This window comes from Linepithema humile, chromosome 2, assembly GCF_040581485.1.
Source record: "Linepithema humile isolate Giens D197 chromosome 2, Lhum_UNIL_v1.0, whole genome shotgun sequence".
NCBI classification, from domain to species: domain Eukaryota; kingdom Metazoa; phylum Arthropoda; class Insecta; order Hymenoptera; family Formicidae; genus Linepithema; species Linepithema humile.
The window spans coordinates 19,156,099-19,173,159 of NC_090129.1; the positions used below are offsets into that span (position 1 = coordinate 19,156,099).

At 34.5% G+C, this 17,061-nt stretch overlaps 3 protein-coding genes and 1 long non-coding RNA gene across 8 annotated transcripts; 1 reads left to right on the plus strand and 3 right to left on the minus strand.

Moving 5' to 3' along the window:
- Nucleotides 1-355: 355 nt before the first annotated feature.
- Nucleotides 356-9,314, plus strand: LOC105679090 (kin of IRRE-like protein 1). The gene is made up of 8 exons (XM_067348592.1): nucleotides 356-473; nucleotides 741-890; nucleotides 3,395-3,667; nucleotides 4,399-4,534; nucleotides 6,970-7,169; nucleotides 7,490-7,795; nucleotides 8,153-8,614; nucleotides 8,773-9,314. The coding sequence occupies exons 1-8, from the start codon at nucleotides 437-439 to the stop codon at nucleotides 9,312-9,314; spliced, it is 2,106 nt and encodes a 701-aa protein (XP_067204693.1). The 5' UTR covers nucleotides 356-436.
- On the minus strand, nucleotides 3,003-12,731 carry pch2 (pachytene checkpoint 2 protein). 4 transcript variants are annotated; one of them, XM_012378893.2, is made up of 7 exons: nucleotides 12,454-12,731; nucleotides 11,852-12,071; nucleotides 11,576-11,767; nucleotides 11,234-11,461; nucleotides 10,573-10,920; nucleotides 10,192-10,468; nucleotides 3,003-3,721 (listed from the first exon to the last, which is right to left on the minus strand). In XM_012378893.2, exons 1-7 carry the CDS (start codon nucleotides 12,501-12,503, stop codon nucleotides 3,690-3,692), a joined length of 1,347 nt encoding a protein of 448 aa, XP_012234316.1. In that variant the 5' UTR covers nucleotides 12,504-12,731; the 3' UTR covers nucleotides 3,003-3,689. The 4 variants fall into 4 exon arrangements, with proteins under 4 accessions (XP_012234316.1, XP_067204728.1, XP_012234317.1 ...); XM_067348627.1 differs by lacking the exon at nucleotides 3,003-3,721 and adding an exon at nucleotides 5,028-5,074; XM_012378894.2 differs by lacking the exon at nucleotides 3,003-3,721 and adding an exon at nucleotides 7,490-8,876.
- On the minus strand, nucleotides 3,952-4,399 carry LOC136997645 (uncharacterized). The gene is made up of 2 exons (XR_010888306.1): nucleotides 4,264-4,399; nucleotides 3,952-4,180 (listed from the first exon to the last, which is right to left on the minus strand). It is a non-coding gene; the product is annotated as an uncharacterized lncRNA (long non-coding RNA).
- A 403-nt stretch (nucleotides 12,732-13,134) lies between the features above and the next one.
- LOC105679171 (mitochondrial disaggregase-like) lies at nucleotides 13,135-16,964 on the minus strand. Of its 2 annotated transcripts, XM_012379054.2 has the most exons (12): nucleotides 16,824-16,964; nucleotides 16,176-16,311; nucleotides 15,654-16,089; nucleotides 15,519-15,571; nucleotides 15,180-15,369; nucleotides 14,780-15,030; nucleotides 14,624-14,714; nucleotides 14,338-14,545; nucleotides 14,126-14,258; nucleotides 13,840-14,052; nucleotides 13,479-13,776; nucleotides 13,135-13,403 (listed from the first exon to the last, which is right to left on the minus strand). In XM_012379054.2, the coding sequence occupies exons 2-12, from the start codon at nucleotides 16,293-16,295 to the stop codon at nucleotides 13,258-13,260; spliced, it is 2,139 nt and encodes a 712-aa protein (XP_012234477.1). In that variant the 5' UTR covers nucleotides 16,296-16,311; nucleotides 16,824-16,964; the 3' UTR covers nucleotides 13,135-13,257. The 2 variants fall into 2 exon arrangements, with proteins under 2 accessions (XP_012234477.1, XP_012234478.1); XM_012379055.2 differs by lacking the exon at nucleotides 16,176-16,311 and having other exon boundaries at nucleotides 16,824-16,951.
- Between the last annotated feature and the right edge of the window lie 97 nt (nucleotides 16,965-17,061).

Genomic DNA, 17,061 nt, shown 5'->3' on the forward strand with positions numbered 1-17,061 from the left:
ATGGTAGTCGTCGAAACACTGTTAATCGCGAATATCCGCGGCAAATAATACACTCCGGTAATCGCCCGTCACTTTAATCGGCACTCCCGACAGAAAATCACACTCATTTTACTTTTAATACAGATAAAATACGCAATTAATCGAGAACATTTTCATTACGTGTTACGTTTGAAAGAAACATTCGGCCGATGAGGTAGTTCGCGTAGCTACCGCTAGATAACCGCAAGTAGCTATGCAGTTCAAATTCCAAGCTGTAGATGGTACTACTATATAGTAGATGTCGGTATAGTAAAGGTCGATAAGTGTCCTACTGCTTAGATGGTAACTTGCAGGTTTTTCTCTGCGGAAAATGATTAGAACGCCACGTATGTGCAGTTGTCCGAATTACTTACTCTGCATGTTGCATTGTGCAATTTTTTTATTCAGATGCGGATGAATGTACATTCTCTCTCAATCAGATGAATTAAAAAAAGGTAAGATCGTATTAACGCGCGAGAATATTCTGAATGTCAGGAAACCTCGAATTGTCTTTCCGACAAACCTCAAAAAATCGTTCTTACGCAAAAATTTCAAGTTATCGAAAACAATAAATCGGAAGCTGTGCGCCAAAGAACTTGCAATAAAATGTAGTTTTTATTATGACATCATTAACATGATTCGTATTTTATAGTACTGATCATTTATCATCTATTATTTATGTATTTTAATTCGCAATAATGACAATTTTTGAATATTTAAAGGGAAAAGCAAGAGTACAACGCATGAATGGCAAAAGGAAATTAAATCAAACAAACCTAACCCAAAATGCATTATGGCACACATGACTGCGATAACACGCTCGAATAATAAGGATAACACTGCACAGAGGATACAGGGTTGGATACGCACGCGTGAGTCCGCGTTTGGGGTCTGTCTTCCGCTTTCAGTCCGGTTACTATGACGCACGATGTGGAACCGGAGTAGAGCTCTATGTAAAATGCAGAGTTTGGATTTTATCATGCTAAAAAATGACAATACAAGTTCATTAATCTAGCACATAAATCTCTCACGACCGTTAAATAACTCGATGAATTCAACTTAAACTCACGATATTTATGGTATTAAATCCATATAAATTCATGGACTACAATCAGCTGTTTGAGATTTTTAACTTTTATAACTAAATTTCAATTTTACTTTCATAATTTCACATTTTCGACAATTAAACAATTGCATTCTATAATAAATTTTATATGAAATAAATTATTTCCAAGGGAAAAAGTAATTCAGTTCTCGGATTTGTGATATTTTACTATCGTAGATAATTCTAAAGATTTTAAGCTTACAGTCTTTCTTTTATAAGACTGTTTAATAAATATTTAATAAATTGTTTTGCAGAGAAGAGAATAATTTATTATTTTCAACGAGTTAATTACACTAGTCGCGGCGTTCCGCGTCGTGCCGCTGGAACCACGCGTCCTGGACGCTCACTCTATTTACCACGCACATTTTCCGCGCCGCGTACTCCATCGTCGTCGCGCTACTTTAACCCTTTCGGATGTGATTCTTTTTACAAAAATATATCTGATTTTCTTTTTCAGTCTTTTACAAAGAATTGTCGAGAATTATGAAATTTTTATCAAACTTATAGCCAAGATGAATTTTTAATATATAACATTATACGTGTATTTTACTATATCTCTACTTTCTCTTATTGCGTATACATTTGCACCATGAATTGCATCAACCACATAATATTAGATCTACATAAAAAAAGCGTCAATTATTACTACATTTAAAAAAGCGTCAATTGTTAATTTTATAAAATTTAAAATATATAAAAATTGATATATTTAAAGACGCAGCAGTTTATAGTAAATTTTATGTTATGCGATAATATTTTGGATAAGAATTTTATAGAAAATCAATGTTTTTTTTTTATTTCTTGCATAATATTTAAGTTTTGTAATATTTCAATTGTCAAATTATTGAGTTACTGATAATTATTGAGTTATTGATAATATTATTGATCTTTTTATATTAATAAGATTATAAGAAGTTTTATAAAATTGAATCCATTGTGAATAGTATTGAATTGAAACATACAGAAGATATTATTCAGTTTGCTGATTATGTTTTTTTCAGAATTTTTTTCTTTGAAAATGATAAAGGTTAAAATCTGTCGGATTATCCCAAAAGAAAGAAGGATAAAGATTATGGAAAGGAAGGATAATGGATTATAGAAAGGGAGGATAAGAAATGGTTCAGCGATCCGGCGGCAAGAGCGCTGCGTTGGTCGCGTGGAAATACGACCCTTCGAATGTGAAGGCGGCTCATTCAGTCAGTGTTTACTGCCACCGGATGATCGTGCGCGCTTCTCTACGTAGCTATAATCGCTATCAGTTGTGTCAACGATAAATATTCAATTATTGTTATAAAATCAGTTATTAGCAGAAATTGCAAACAAGTGCTGTGTAAATCAATAACAATTTTCAGTTATCACAAACAACTTTTTCAAGATTTTATAAAAAAACTTGCATCGCGCAAAACAAGACGAAGCGATACTGGTGAAAGCATTCTTGGAATCATTGCAGAACCAATCATCCGCGTACTTTCGCGATATTAGTAGTGGTAATAAAATGCCAGCATACTTGGGCGAGTCCGCGCTGCGGATTTCCGAACGTGAGATTCGCGAGTGAATGTTCCGCGATTACGAATGATTTACTCCATCGATTGCTGGCGAAAGGCAGCGTATGATCTGTTTATACGCGAGTGGACCTATGATCTTGAGAACGTAACGTAGATGTGTGAACTATGTTTTCCCACGAATTGTGCTTCAGATTGATCTTTGACTGTGCGTCGTGTGCATAGAAATATAATTGATCGAATAGTAGATTGTCAATAGATTATTTTTCAAAATTAATTTGATTGATTGAGTGATTTCATTAATTATATTGTTTTAAGAATCAATTGTTTCATAAATTCCTATGAAATTTTTCACAGCATACAGATTTTCATAGATCTTTATGCTTTCACACCCAAAGAGTCCACAGCTTATGAGATCCGCCTTAAATCCTCGTTGCTACAAATTTTCGAATCTACAAATCCTTTCAAACGTTTTAATTTTTAATTCATTGAAAAATTCCTAGCTTTATAAATCTCCGAATCTGAACGTTTCCTCAAATCTATATATTTTTTAATCCGCAAAATTTCAAACCGCACATCGAAAAAGCACGTTGGGACTAATCCTTTCGCCAGTCCCTGACGAAAATGCCTTCGTTGAATTAATCGCGAATTCACTGGTACCATCGCGCAAAAATGACGATCGATTTCTTGATCCGTTTCTCGATATTTCTGATCGCGTACACAACGCGCATCGTCGTCGGCATACAACATTTTGTCGAAATGCCACCAGACTACCAGGAAGTATCGGCCGGTGACAGTGTGCAGCTGCCCTGCATGGTGCATAACAAGCGAGGGGAATGCGTTTGGCAGAAGGATAATAGGCTGGTGGGCATGCAACAGGGCAAATACGAGTGGGCGAGTAAGCGCGATAACGACTGCACCCTGCAGATAAGGAACGTCGCTCTGTCCTACGATGACGGTCTCTGGGAATGCCAGGTCTCGCCCAGCGACTTTACCATACAAGACGGCCTCTTGTCCAATCCGTCTCGGCTGCTTGTTATGGGTAAGATTCTCTGTTTGATCTATCAGTGTTCGGCGAAACGTTGCGTTAGGTCCACTGTAAACAATGCCTTTTATTGTGCGAATTATTAGAAAAATGTATGTATATCTTATATAAACAGACTGTTCTTAGATACATCGAATACTACGATTGTACTAAAATTTAGAGATATCGATTTTTTAAACTTATTTTTTCCAGCTATTAATTATTATATTATACATTTCGCATAATGCGCTCTGTTATACATCATAAATAGAAAATATTTATGTATTTCTGAATCTGCTAAATGTTTTTATAAATAATTTAATTAAATTAGTAGCAATAGTTACAGGTTAAATGTAACGTAACGTATATTTTAATATATGTAATTCATATATATTATAATTTATACATAATGCAATTTTGAAAGCCTCGTTAAAGCGTAATGTGCGTTTCGGAAGAATCGTTAATATTCCGCGAACATTGACCTCAAGTGATGCAAGAAGACGTACGGAACGGCCGTTATGGTCTACTTTCCTGCAATTTTGCAATATCCGTGTTAATGGAAATTTGGTCGAGAGCTCTCTCAGTGGCTCAATCGGCTATTAATGATTACTCACCGGCGATAAACGATAAGATCACGGTCGTAAAATCTGTACCACAAAAATGGAAGCGGAACGGAGGATGACCCAGGCATGATAATATATTTTTGTCCTCTATCTTTTTATCTAAATGCATCCTAATGCGTGTTACAGTAAAACCGAAAGAACCTCGCTTGGAATATGGACTCCAAGGGCACGAGGTGGGACCCAGTCTAACGATAGAGGAGGGAAAAAATATGACGGTTTCCTGCGTGTCGAAATACGGAAACCCACCCGCCTTCATCAAGTGGTAAGTTGACACAGTACCCTAAACGAACTAGGTTGTTATTATAGTAAAATTGTACTAACAAAGCTACAGTAAAAAATGTAAGAAAGAAAATAATTCAAGAATTGGAAAAAGATAAATAATATTTAGTTTTCATTCTAAAATTCTAATATTTATTTTTAAAATTAAGAAAAGTATTTTTTCTAATAATTTTGCTGAAATCTCATTTTAATTCTAATAAAATGTGATGCATTATTGTATAGTTCAGAAAAAAACTTCCAAAAAATATCAATAATCAAAATCATATGTTTGAGAATTTAGAAATTTAAAATATATTTTTGTTATTCATCAAAAATATTTTTGAAACAAGTACTCTAGCATAATGTTAATAAAAAAGAATGATAGGGAAAAAATGTAGAAAGGGCTTCACAATATAGATAATTATAAATGGATCCATTTATCTCCGAGCTTTGAACCTTTTACCTAAAGTTACCTTAACCGATTAAGTAACATTTTTTCCTTTCGTACATACTTAAACCGGAATGTTGACCCCATGTTCCATTCCTAAAATCGACAGGATTAGCTACGATTTCATACAAAGGCCTTTTTCTACTTATAAGATCTTCTACCTTTCTACCTGAAAGATTCTTGGTAAGCAAATGCACATTTTATAAGCAAATAAGCATATTTAAACAAAGTAGCTATAATTAATATAACGATTCCATCTTACAAAATTGGTCATTTCTATTTTTACATTTATAATTTTTTGTTTGAAGAAATATATTTCTAAATTCTCAAACTTTATGCATAAAAAAGGAAAAGAGAAATATTTATCCTTCCCAAATAGCATCCTGGGAAAACGATATTTTTCTTCATAAATTTTTCGAGAGAATAAATATCCCTCTGCGATCGGAGCGATTCTCGAGTATTTACCAACCTAATGCAATATCGAAACAGCCTCATTGCGGTCGCTCTCGTGAAATTGGCCGCTAGGAAATCTGAGATATCGCTTTCGAATTGCGCTTTGCCGTAGCGGCGCCGTGAGTTTTATACACATTCCTGAGTTACATGCCTTTACACTTGTTTTCTTACTTCGCAGAAAATGCGATCCTTTTCAAACATGAGCATCGGCGGTTCGTACGCACCACGGTGCGCTGATCCGAGAGAGCCGGTGGGTCTGGTGCAAGAAGCCGTGACGTTATGTTTATGCAGGAAAGGGCAGTGCGCGGGCTGCGAGATCGTCGTTTTGGTTTACGGTCCGCTGAATTTAGCCGCGCCTTATCTATATTCTTACGACATAAAACATCTGTTTTGCGGATGGCACGCGCTTCTTTTGGACGAGCCGTCACTCGCTTCCCAGAGAAGAACCAGTGGGTGTAATTTAAGCCCTGAACGACGGCATATGTGCTTCCTTCGAGAGGGGCGCATCAATGAATAGGTCCTTTGTGAGAAACGTTGCAAACACTAAGTTTCCGACACGACATTCACTGTTACACCGTCTCGAGTGTAACTTCTCAGACAATACAAACATTTCAAAGTCGTTCTAATCAGTTTGTTCAAGTATTCTTTGTATGTTTTTTTTTTTTTTAACTTTTTTTTAACTTTGAAATAGTTCATTCATTTTTTTCATTGCAACTTTTTTTACAATTACAATTTTATAAAAAACATAACAATAAACAATCATTTAAAGAGAAATGTTCGGTAACGATCGCGTTCCCACGCATTTATTTAGGGTCCACGATCCTAATGAAGAATTTTACCCGGTGGGATTTGTCTGAAACAATATCGAGCGCGCATTCTTTTATGACCAATAATAGCCGCGCGGTTTAACGATCCCTGCCCTGCCCTTTCTTTTTCTTCATATTGCGGACACGGCCTCACCGAGTGTAATTATGTAGATTATAGCCATAGAAACGGAGAAACTGGCCGCGAGCGTAGTCCCGTCGCCGCTACGCCTGTGAATCACGCTAGAAAAAGGTACGGACCTTCGGCGGCGTTCTCCTTTTTTTCCGGGAAGAAGGCCGGTCCGCTTAGTGGAAATTGATGGATTATGCGAACCGCACTCGCGGAAACGATATTGCACGGAACCATGTCACCCGCTAATTACGAGCATCAAACTTCCGTTCGCGCATCATTTTTTGTAACGCAGCATTGAGTTTGATAGATGAACGACGGAGCTCATTAAATGGATCCAGAGGCGTTCCGAAATTCTTTCTAAGAATGAAAAATTAGGAAGATGTATCAAGAAAGATGGTCCAAAATGAACGATTGCTCTTCACGGTTATTAATTCTTTTAAAGAATTTAAAATTAATTCTTTTTTCCACCCATTTGTCGCGATCTTTTCAACATTTAATTATTTCTGCAACTAATTTTTACATCACAAATTCCACTGAAATACGCTCAGAGATTCAATGTTATATTTTGCGATGTTTATAATGCTGGTGAATTTGTCGAACAGGTTCATAGGGAAGACCGAGCTGAAACCTCAAACAGAGCAGAACAACGCGACGGAGGTAGACAACAAGAAAACCTGGGCGGCTCATAGTCGTCTACAAGTGTTTGGTCGCAAAGAATATCACGGTCTACCGCTCCGATGTGTGAGTGAGCATCCAACGAGCGCAATACCGGCCATCACAGAAACTCGAATAGACATTTATTGTATGTGCAATATACGATCTATGCTCATTGTTGTAGAATAAGTAAACAAAAATTTATCTCACTTATTTATCATTTTAGTATAAATTTTATCAATATCTTTATACATCAAATAAAATTATCAGAAATATTTTAAAATTAATAAAAAATTATTTTTTATGCATGATGTATTCTAAAAATTCTTTAAAAAAATCTCTGCTTTTAGCTTCGAACAGCTGCTACTTATTCAAAGAATTTGTTTCTAAATTATCCCAAGCCCACATTAAGAAAAGGCAATTCGAACAGCACATGTGTAACAGCGGCGTTTTATGATTTTCTTTCAGACAAGCCGGAAGTGCAACTTGAGATGAACCCGCGTACAGCCGTGCCAGAGCATTCGGCGAGCTTCTTGAGTCTGAAGTGTCTGGCGGACAGTAATCCAGTTCCGAATATTACATGGTACAAAGACTCTGTGCAACTCAACGACTCGATGAAGCAAAGCAGAACGGCGATGCATCTGAACGGCAACATATTAAGCCAAGAATTGCGTTTCGAACCGATCCAGAAGCACAACGCCGGTCTATACTCATGCAGAGCGCAGAACTCCATCGGTGAAAGCGCGCTCGCGAGTTACAGGCTGGACGTTCAATGTTCGTAGGATTATACTTTGCTCGATATTCGCTATTTCCTCTCTTCAGTCTTCCTTCTTCCCAAACTGTGTACACATAATGACTTTCCTCGCGAAATAACAATACTCTCGCGATAACGCACGTTTCTTGCGCCTGTATCTCTCTTCCTTCGTAAAATCACATACAGTTACATATTCAGTTATTATGCACAATCATTATTGCATATTACATTATTGTGAAAGTTACAATGCTCTTTAACGCTACGTTCTCTTGCGTAGAAAAAAATGAAAGTAAGAAAATTCCAAGTATTTGCAAGTCAAATTTATGCCGCGTTCTTACAATAAAAATCCATCTCACATTTCTCATACTTTTCCGCAGATGAACCAAAAGTCAAGAATGAAAATAACATCACCATGGACGTGAAGGAAACGGTGCATCTGAACTCTGCGGCGGAGCCCTTCGAATGCCCCGAATACGACGCTAATCCGCCTGCTCAATACAAGTGGGTGCATCTTCGCGGTAACTCGAGAGAGAACCGTGAGTACAAGAGCGGCGGCCGACGCCTACGTCTCGAGAGCATAATATGGTCCGATGAAGGTGAATACCGTTGCATCGCGTACAACATGATCAACGGCGCCAAACGGGAGACCATCAGCGACGTTCACTACGTGCTGTACGTGACCGGACCGCCGGAGATACAAGCTAGATCGTTGTTCGGTGACCGGAACGAGTCAATCGGATGGGCGGGTGAGAGTGCGTACAGGCTTAAATCCCGAGTATGTTCGCAGCCACCGCCAAAACTGGTCGCTTGGCAATGGGGCAGTTCTCACATACAAGCTGGTACGAAAAAACATCTCAGTCCAAACATAATTAATGCTGCATATTGCAAAATCCAGATTTGACCTCGATTTCACTTTCTAAGATAGGGATCCAAATCAACTCAGTAGCCGCATCGACTTTGCGTTTTAGTTTCATTTGTCCTTTTAAACTTTTAACAGGAGAGAGCATTCCTCCAAAGTACGAGGCTCTGCCGTTGGAGCCCATCATCGAGGACAAGATGGTGAACAAGAATTGCTACTGGGCCCAGCTGAAGATCAAGAATCTGCAAAAGGAGGACGCCCGGATGTACACTTTCGTGGTGGAGAGCGAGAAGGGTCGGGACTCGACGATCATCAGACTGACAGTGCGAGATCCCACGGAGTTCCGCGTAATATTCGCCGCCATATTGGTCGGTCTATTATTCCTGTTGGTGGCGATCTCCGCCTGCGTGTACGGACTGCTAAGAATCCGACGCCAACGATATCGTCAGAAAATGGAGGAGGAAGGCAGCATCGCGGCCGACGCGCTCTACGGCAACGGTGTGTCGATGGATCGACAGAAATCTATTAATTCGTCTCACGCGAAGAAGTCCAACTTGGACAATTGCAGCCAGAACGTGTATGATTACAATCACATCGCGAAGCAGACGCGTGCCATGAGCCCGGAAGCGCTGAAGGTCAGAAGAGCGCCCGCGGTTCTGCAGCCGCCTACCATTGTGTAAAATATGGGTCTTTATCTTTTTCCCAGCTATCGACTATCATAAACTTCATCGTCGGATCTTACTTTTACTATACTCACGCCTTTTCATCAGTCTCTGTTTTAACAAGGATATTTCTTAGTTTAATGTAGATTATAGAAAATTAGAGATCTATTTTAAATTAGAGATCTATTTTAATTGCGCGATACAAATATATATTTTGTATCGAATGTTGTAATCTGACATAAAGTAAGAATTCCTGAGAGACTGTCGACTGTTATCGTGTATCGTTGAGCAATTAACGACCTTTGCTGAATTTTTAAGTTATTTATTATCACGTTGTCTGTTGTGTTTCGCTGTACAGTAGATAAGACCCGCACTGGTAACTGTAGTCCATTCGAAATAAAAGTACGTCGTGATAAATATTGTATGAAGAACTAGCGTACCGCGCAAAGTATAGTCCGCATCGCCGGTGCGGAACGAAGCGTGACTTTAATAGCGGTCGCATCTCAGTGATTTTAATGGCGATTGCGCGACGAGGAGGCGGAATCGGTGCAAAACTGGACCTCAGAAACTGTTACATAGTTTCGTATTTTGATACTTATTGTTAGACTTAAGATAAAATATAACAACAAGATTTACGTCGCTCAAACGAGCCATTTGTTTCCAAAGTTGTAAGATCAATTTTAGATTTATATATATATATAGGACCGAAATTTTATATGATATATAAATAACAAATATGTAAGCATGCAATAATTGTTGTTTTAATTTACAAAAGTAAATAAATTACGGCAAACATATTGTTATATAATGCGCGTGACACATATATTCTTATAAAAAATAGCATACATAATAAAAAAAATATTTTAATAAATGGAATACAAGGAATTATCATTACCTTTTTCTTCACGAAGCTCGACATCTTGCTGATTTTGTTTCGATATAGCTGAATGCATAGCCTCTAGAAATTCGACCATCGTAAACTTCTCTGCGGATAAATAAAGAGCGTGCGCTAAAAATGGTATCTTTCTTAAGATACGTCCACTCAAGCCTTCGCTCTCGCGACTAAGTTGCAATAGTTTTACACTGTTCTCAGAATCTTCCGTGTATCCGAATAGTTTTTGACGTTTTAGATCCGATATGTCGTATATTTTTTCATCCTCCAAAATTCCAACCTGAAACGTATAATATACAAAATTGTTAGTTTTATTAATGCTATCACTAATATTTCTATATTAATCACTTGTATCTTACAGAGAACTAGAAGGAATCTACATACCCTCATTAACTCCCTCAGACACGAATGGTAAATGCTATAAATAGCGCTTTCGGATGGATATCCAAGATACTGTTTTATGTCTGCTCGATCGACAAATGCCAGATCTATAGCTTGTGTCATGTTGCTCGTTGTGAGGATTAAAACATTCGGATATCGCTTGATTTGATCCAATTGCGTAAGAAGCGCATTTACAACGCGTATGGAATCAGATGGTTCAGTCCCATTGCTGCATAATTTACGTGCGTGTGCTAATGATTCTATCTCGTCAATCAAAATGCATACCAATGTCTTTTCATCTTGGACCATAGTTTTTATTTCATCAAATAGCTTCATAACAAGCTTCCCACTCTGTAACAAAATACATAGATTAAAAATGAGTAAAAAATAAAGGAAAATAATCTTAAATCTATCATCAAATACAGAAAAATTTTTTAATTGTTGTTATATCCTTAAAATATCAAAAATACATAAATCTAATATACTGAAATTTGTTAATGTGATACAAATATTCATTATGTGAATCTTGTTATTTAATTTTAAATGTTGTTAATTAATATAATAGATTAGATTCTGAATTCTTTCTTAATTTTTTATTTTGGAAAACTTAGAATTTATTGTATCTCTGAAGCAAGATGGAAATAGATAATAGTTAAAGACTTACCTCAGAAAACCATTTTGAAAATAGACTGTGACTATTAATCTCTATGAATTCTCCATACTGGAAGCGCTTTTCTAAACGAATGGTAGCTTTTTGAGCTAGAGCTTTGCACATACTGGTTTTGCCTGTACCTGGAGGACCATGCAGTAACACTACTTTATTCCAGCTTATAATATTAGAGTTAACAGTCAAATCGGAAAATAACATTGTTGTTTCCACAAAACGCAATAACTAAAAAAATAAAAAAAGAGAAATTAAAATCTTTGCATAAAGTGTACCTCAAGTAGCTTTAACAAATTGAACAGGGAATGTTTTTATTTCTATTACGTATATAAATTTACTAACGTTGTTTTTTATGTTGCAATCATAATACAGATTTTCCCACATATAGTGAAATTCCTTTGCAGGTAACATCCAGTGAGACATAACTGGCAATTCATCAGAATCAGAATGCATTGTTTCTGTGGCACCATCTTCGTATACCAGTCTGTAGATATAATACTTGAAGATGAGTCCTTCAACTTTCACTGTTCCTTTCTAGAATAATTATATTTATATATATACACACTTTTTAAAAAATATTAAAATTTTTTTCTATAATAAATTAATATAAAAATATACCTCTAAATGGTCAGAAGAGCATGCAACAGATTCAACATGATGTTTTATAATTTCATCTGACTTAAAGTTATCTTCTATAGAGTGATTTTCTATTTCCATTTCATCTTTTATTGTGTTTTTAACTAAATCTTCACCACGTAAAACAATATCCAGAGATATCTCTTCCATTGACTTAAGCTTTGCTTGTACTATATTTTCAATGGTTTCTTTCGACAAAGTGCTAAAATTATAAATGTAAATTTAATTTTACTGAATCAGGAAATATTATAAGAGAGAGATCTAGAGATAAAAGATAAATTGTTACAAAAACTTCTTTAATTAGATTACAAGGTTTTATTTCATTACATTACAGTTGAGTATGAAAATTATTATTAAAATTATATCATAAACATCGACAAACAGATTTATATCCATTCAATATTTGTTTCAAGAAAAATTTATAAAAAAAAATAAATTAAAATAAATTTTCTTAATTAAATTCTCATAGAAATATCAAAGATTAAGATAAATTATAAATAATTGTTTATTGATAATCAAATAATATAAATGGTTCATAGAATAGTGAAACTAACTGCATAAGCTTTGAGTAAAATAAATAATACCTGTTAGCATGTTGACATATTTCCACATGTAATATGTTTTCTTTGTTCATTTTTATGTTTATATAAACGTTTTTGACAGGATGCGAAAAATTACAAAATGAGATAAAATAATTACTGATGCCACAAAATAGGTGAGATTTCAATGGAATTTCAAATCTTCTATTATTTCATAAATAATGAGTGGCTTTTTCAGTCTTTCGTTCTTTGCTTCTTATCCTTTTCACTGTTTTTACCGGCTAATACTGCCATGTTGTTTTTAATCGTATACTGCCATCTGTTTGAAACATTGAAGGACGCGATTAAAATTGGCGCAAACTTTTAAAATAACTTTTCGTGTGTATTTTTTCATTGATAAAGGTTTATTAATTGTACAATTTGCTTAAATATATTATAGCATTTTCCTAACAATAATTTTTTATTCAATAATTTAGTATAAGGTATTAAAATATTTATCTATTATAATATTTATCTATTATTGTTTATCGCATAAACAACTTGATAATTTACATTAATCTAATTATCAATGAAAGATTATCTAAATAACATTTAGCAAAAATAATATCTAAATATAACCTCTTTTGAAGCATTATATTTGTTGCATACGATAACATATTTTCGTATTTTTACTCTTCTTTCAGATAAAGGCAACATGATTGTATAATAAATTTAAATTATGTCCTATATATTTAAATTTAATATATTTAATTCATGTATAAATTACATTCTTTTTATTTTTTTTCTAAGTTAAAACATCACCAATTATTAAATCTAACTAAATTGTATCTATACATAGAGAATCCATTATCAAAATTTTGAATTAACATTTTTCGTAAACTTATCTGTTTCTACAACATCGACAAAATTTTTTGAACCTTTTTGCCGAACGGAAAGAGTTATGCTTGCACCATTTTCATGCCACTTTGCTTTTAACAATACGCAACATCCTTTACCTAAAAAAAATTATATTAGAAAAAAATTGTGCAATGATTGAAATAGATTGTATATAGAGAGAAATTGCTACTCACTAAGTTGGCCCCGTTCGTGAGCTGCTGCTAATTGATTAACAACACGTCTTTCCACTTCATACTTGATAGAACGTGCACCGTAATGGACATCGTATCCATCAGCTAATATTGATAGAACTTCTCTGTCCCACTTCAATTCAATCATATGTTTTTCTTTTGCACGTACAGCCCACGCATCCAATTCTCGGGCAACCAATTTTATTAATTCTGCTCGAGAAAATGGTAAAAAATATACTATTTCGTTTATCCTCCCTAAAAACTCATCTCTCCGAAAATGAGCCTTCAGTATCGGACGTACCTGCAACATAATTTTGTTATGCAGCTATATCAAATTATCTTTTTAGTTTTATCTTTTACATACCACTTGATCCTTAAAGTTACGAGATATTTCAATGCGTTCTGGCTCCTGATCTTCATTAGAAGCATTGTCCAATCTATGATTTAACAACCTCTCAGCTTCTGCTCTTAGATGCATTGCGTGTTCTGCAATCTCCTCACTTCCTAAATTTGATGTCATTACAAAAATTGCTTTTTTGCATTCAATTGTTTTTCCTTTACCATCAGTCAATCTTCCCTGAAAAATACAATAATTATTAAATTATTTAAGAACTGTATAGACAGAAAAATGTAAATAAATATATAAATACCTCGTCGAAAAGCTGTAGCAAAACAGTTAATACATCAGGGTGAGCTTTATCAACTTCATCAAATAGTACAACAGCAGTAGGACATTTTTTTAACAGTTTTGTCAGTTGCCCACCGTCATCATGTCCCACATATCTAAATAACACATAAAACTATTAAATTCTAAATAAAATATGATTCATTAAAAGTTAATAATTATAAATAAAATGTGTACCCTGGAGGCGCTCCGATTAATTTTGCAACTTCATGTTTCTCCTGATATTCAGACATATCTAATCGAATAAAACTGTCAGTTTTATTCTTGTGAATATAAGCGGCTAGTTGTTTAGCTAATTCTGTTTTGCCAATGCCTGATGAACCCAAGAAGAGAAATACTAGTGGATGTTCTTCATCTATCCAACCATTTTCCTTTCTTCTAATAGCTAATAATATTATAAATAATTTGTATAATTAAATTCTTTGTGCAAGATTATATCTTAATAAAAATAAAATTATCTTACTAGAAGCAACAATAGAAATCGGTCCCTCTTGTCCTACGATATTTTGCTTTAAACGTTGTTCCAATGGAAATCTGCGACGTTCTTCTGCTTCCTTAATTAAATATTTTCATTGATATGTAATGTGCGAATAAGAAAAAAAGTAATTTTAGTATATACCTTTTCTTTTATTATTTCATCATATTTAATAGCATGCTTGATGAGCATTTCCTTGACTACACCTTCTTTAGCATATTCAACCGCTCGATGTCCTGCTTCATTTTCTATAGTTGGATTCGCTCCTTCATCTAATAATGTTTTTACGCATATCTCTGAATCAGCTAACACAGCATAGTGTAATGCTGTAAAACCTTGAAAAGTAGCTCGATTATTTAGTCGATCAGAAAATTCTTCTTCTCTTCTCATAAGGACTGAAATATTTAAATCAAAATTAATCGCTTATAAATTTTATATAAAAAGAATCATACATCTTAAGCTTTAATACTAATAAAACATTGTATTTCATGCTTATTATCTGATAATAATATCTATCTCTTTGTAAGGTATATAAATAAAATACCATCTAAAGAATGTAAACTCTTTTCCATAGCAGTTCTATATACATTAACAAAGTTGTCTCCTGCATTTATATCAGCACCATTGTCCAAAAGAACTTTAATAATTTCTGCTTTATTATTTATGGCAGCAGTATGCAATGCTGTCCATCCCAGTGGATGTCTGATATTTACATCAATACCATCTTCTAAAGCCTGAAATACATTAACATTATCATATAGTTTTATGTTATTAGAATAATCTTAAAATATTATTTAGCATGTGAAAAAATAATCTAGAAGTTAAAATAAATAATTTTTTTTACTATTGTAATATTGTTTCAATGCAGCATCAGAAAACTTACCCTTTTCAGTTCCGAAATATTGCCATATTGAGCAGCACGGAAAAATCTTTTATCTACAAAAAAATATTGTAAGTGTCTCCATTTATTCTTGTAGAAATAATTTCATATATATTTTTACATAATCAAAACATGTACCTGCAAAATATGAAGCATCACAAAAAGCCACGATAAGTCCAAGACTGAAGCCCAAAAGCGTTCCAAAATGACTATGTTTTTTGTTGGACTTATTGCTATATTTTCCATATTTTTCTCTCGTTGTCAAAAGTATTGAGGGGTAATTTAAAAATATTCCATCCACTAATTTGTACAATGGATAACTCCTAGATGCTAGTTGCAAAGAATATTGGGCATAACCTCTTTGACAGCTCCGACACAATGCCTCGTTGATACGATTACTGTTTTTAAAATGCAATTGGCTCAACAGCGTCTCTGGTGTTTTGACATTTTTCATCAGGGAACATAATCTCAAGATGCATAATCGTGACATTTTAATTTGTCGATTTTTCGCTAGATTTTCCACCACGTGCCGATTGTTTAGAAACGTGTAGAAACATGTGGAAACACCAAGTATCTAGAAGTTTCAACGCAAATCGATTTCAAAGATTACAGATAGTTGCTATAACTACACGCTGCTTTTTACGTCGGTTTATTATTTACATGATTCGCACTGACACAACTGAATGAATCAATAATGTTTATAGACAGACAGATATATATGTTGCAGGACAGACTATAACAACACATATTAGTAGTAGATACTCTGAGTAAAACTCGCATTGACCACAGGTATTTTCTGAAAGCACGAACGAATATTTCGTAAGAAAAGTCTCGTGGCTTTCAATGATGCAATTGCTAATTATCTAATTAAACCAATTTTCTTACAAATAACAGACATAAATCATCGTCTCCAATGCAGTAGCATTGAAATGCAAAACAAAATATAAATTAAAAGCGGTATTTAGTAATTTTTTAATTTATAATGTTATAGAGATATGGAAAATTGTACGATACGCAATTGTTTTTTTACATATCTAAATCAAAATTATAATATTAGCCTCTCATTTCTAATAAACGCTATATCCTTCAATAATTAAATTAATAAAAAATAATAAATATTTATTTTTACAATTTAAAAAATTAAAATGTTACTGTTTACGCTTGTTCTATTAGTGATTTTGAAAGATATGATTTATAGTTATAAATCAAGATAAAAATAACAATTTGCCATATTGTGCGATATTAAAGATTTTACGTTCTAATTCTAGTAATCGCACTTATTGCGAGCAATCAAGTTTACGACTTTACCATTTGAAAAATTTTATCTGATTGTTGAATTACAAGCTGCTCGCCATTGCATCGACCTCCGGTGTGAACGCAGCAGCGGAGTTCGATTTTTTTCGAGAAAATATAGCAGTTGGCGATTCTGCGGAACCAACAGGAACTGACCAATCTCGCGGATTTCTAGAATATTCCAGGCCGGTGGCGCGCCAATCGCCTCATGTCCCAATGCTGCCATGATTGGTCAGTTTTGAAGCGAACTTAG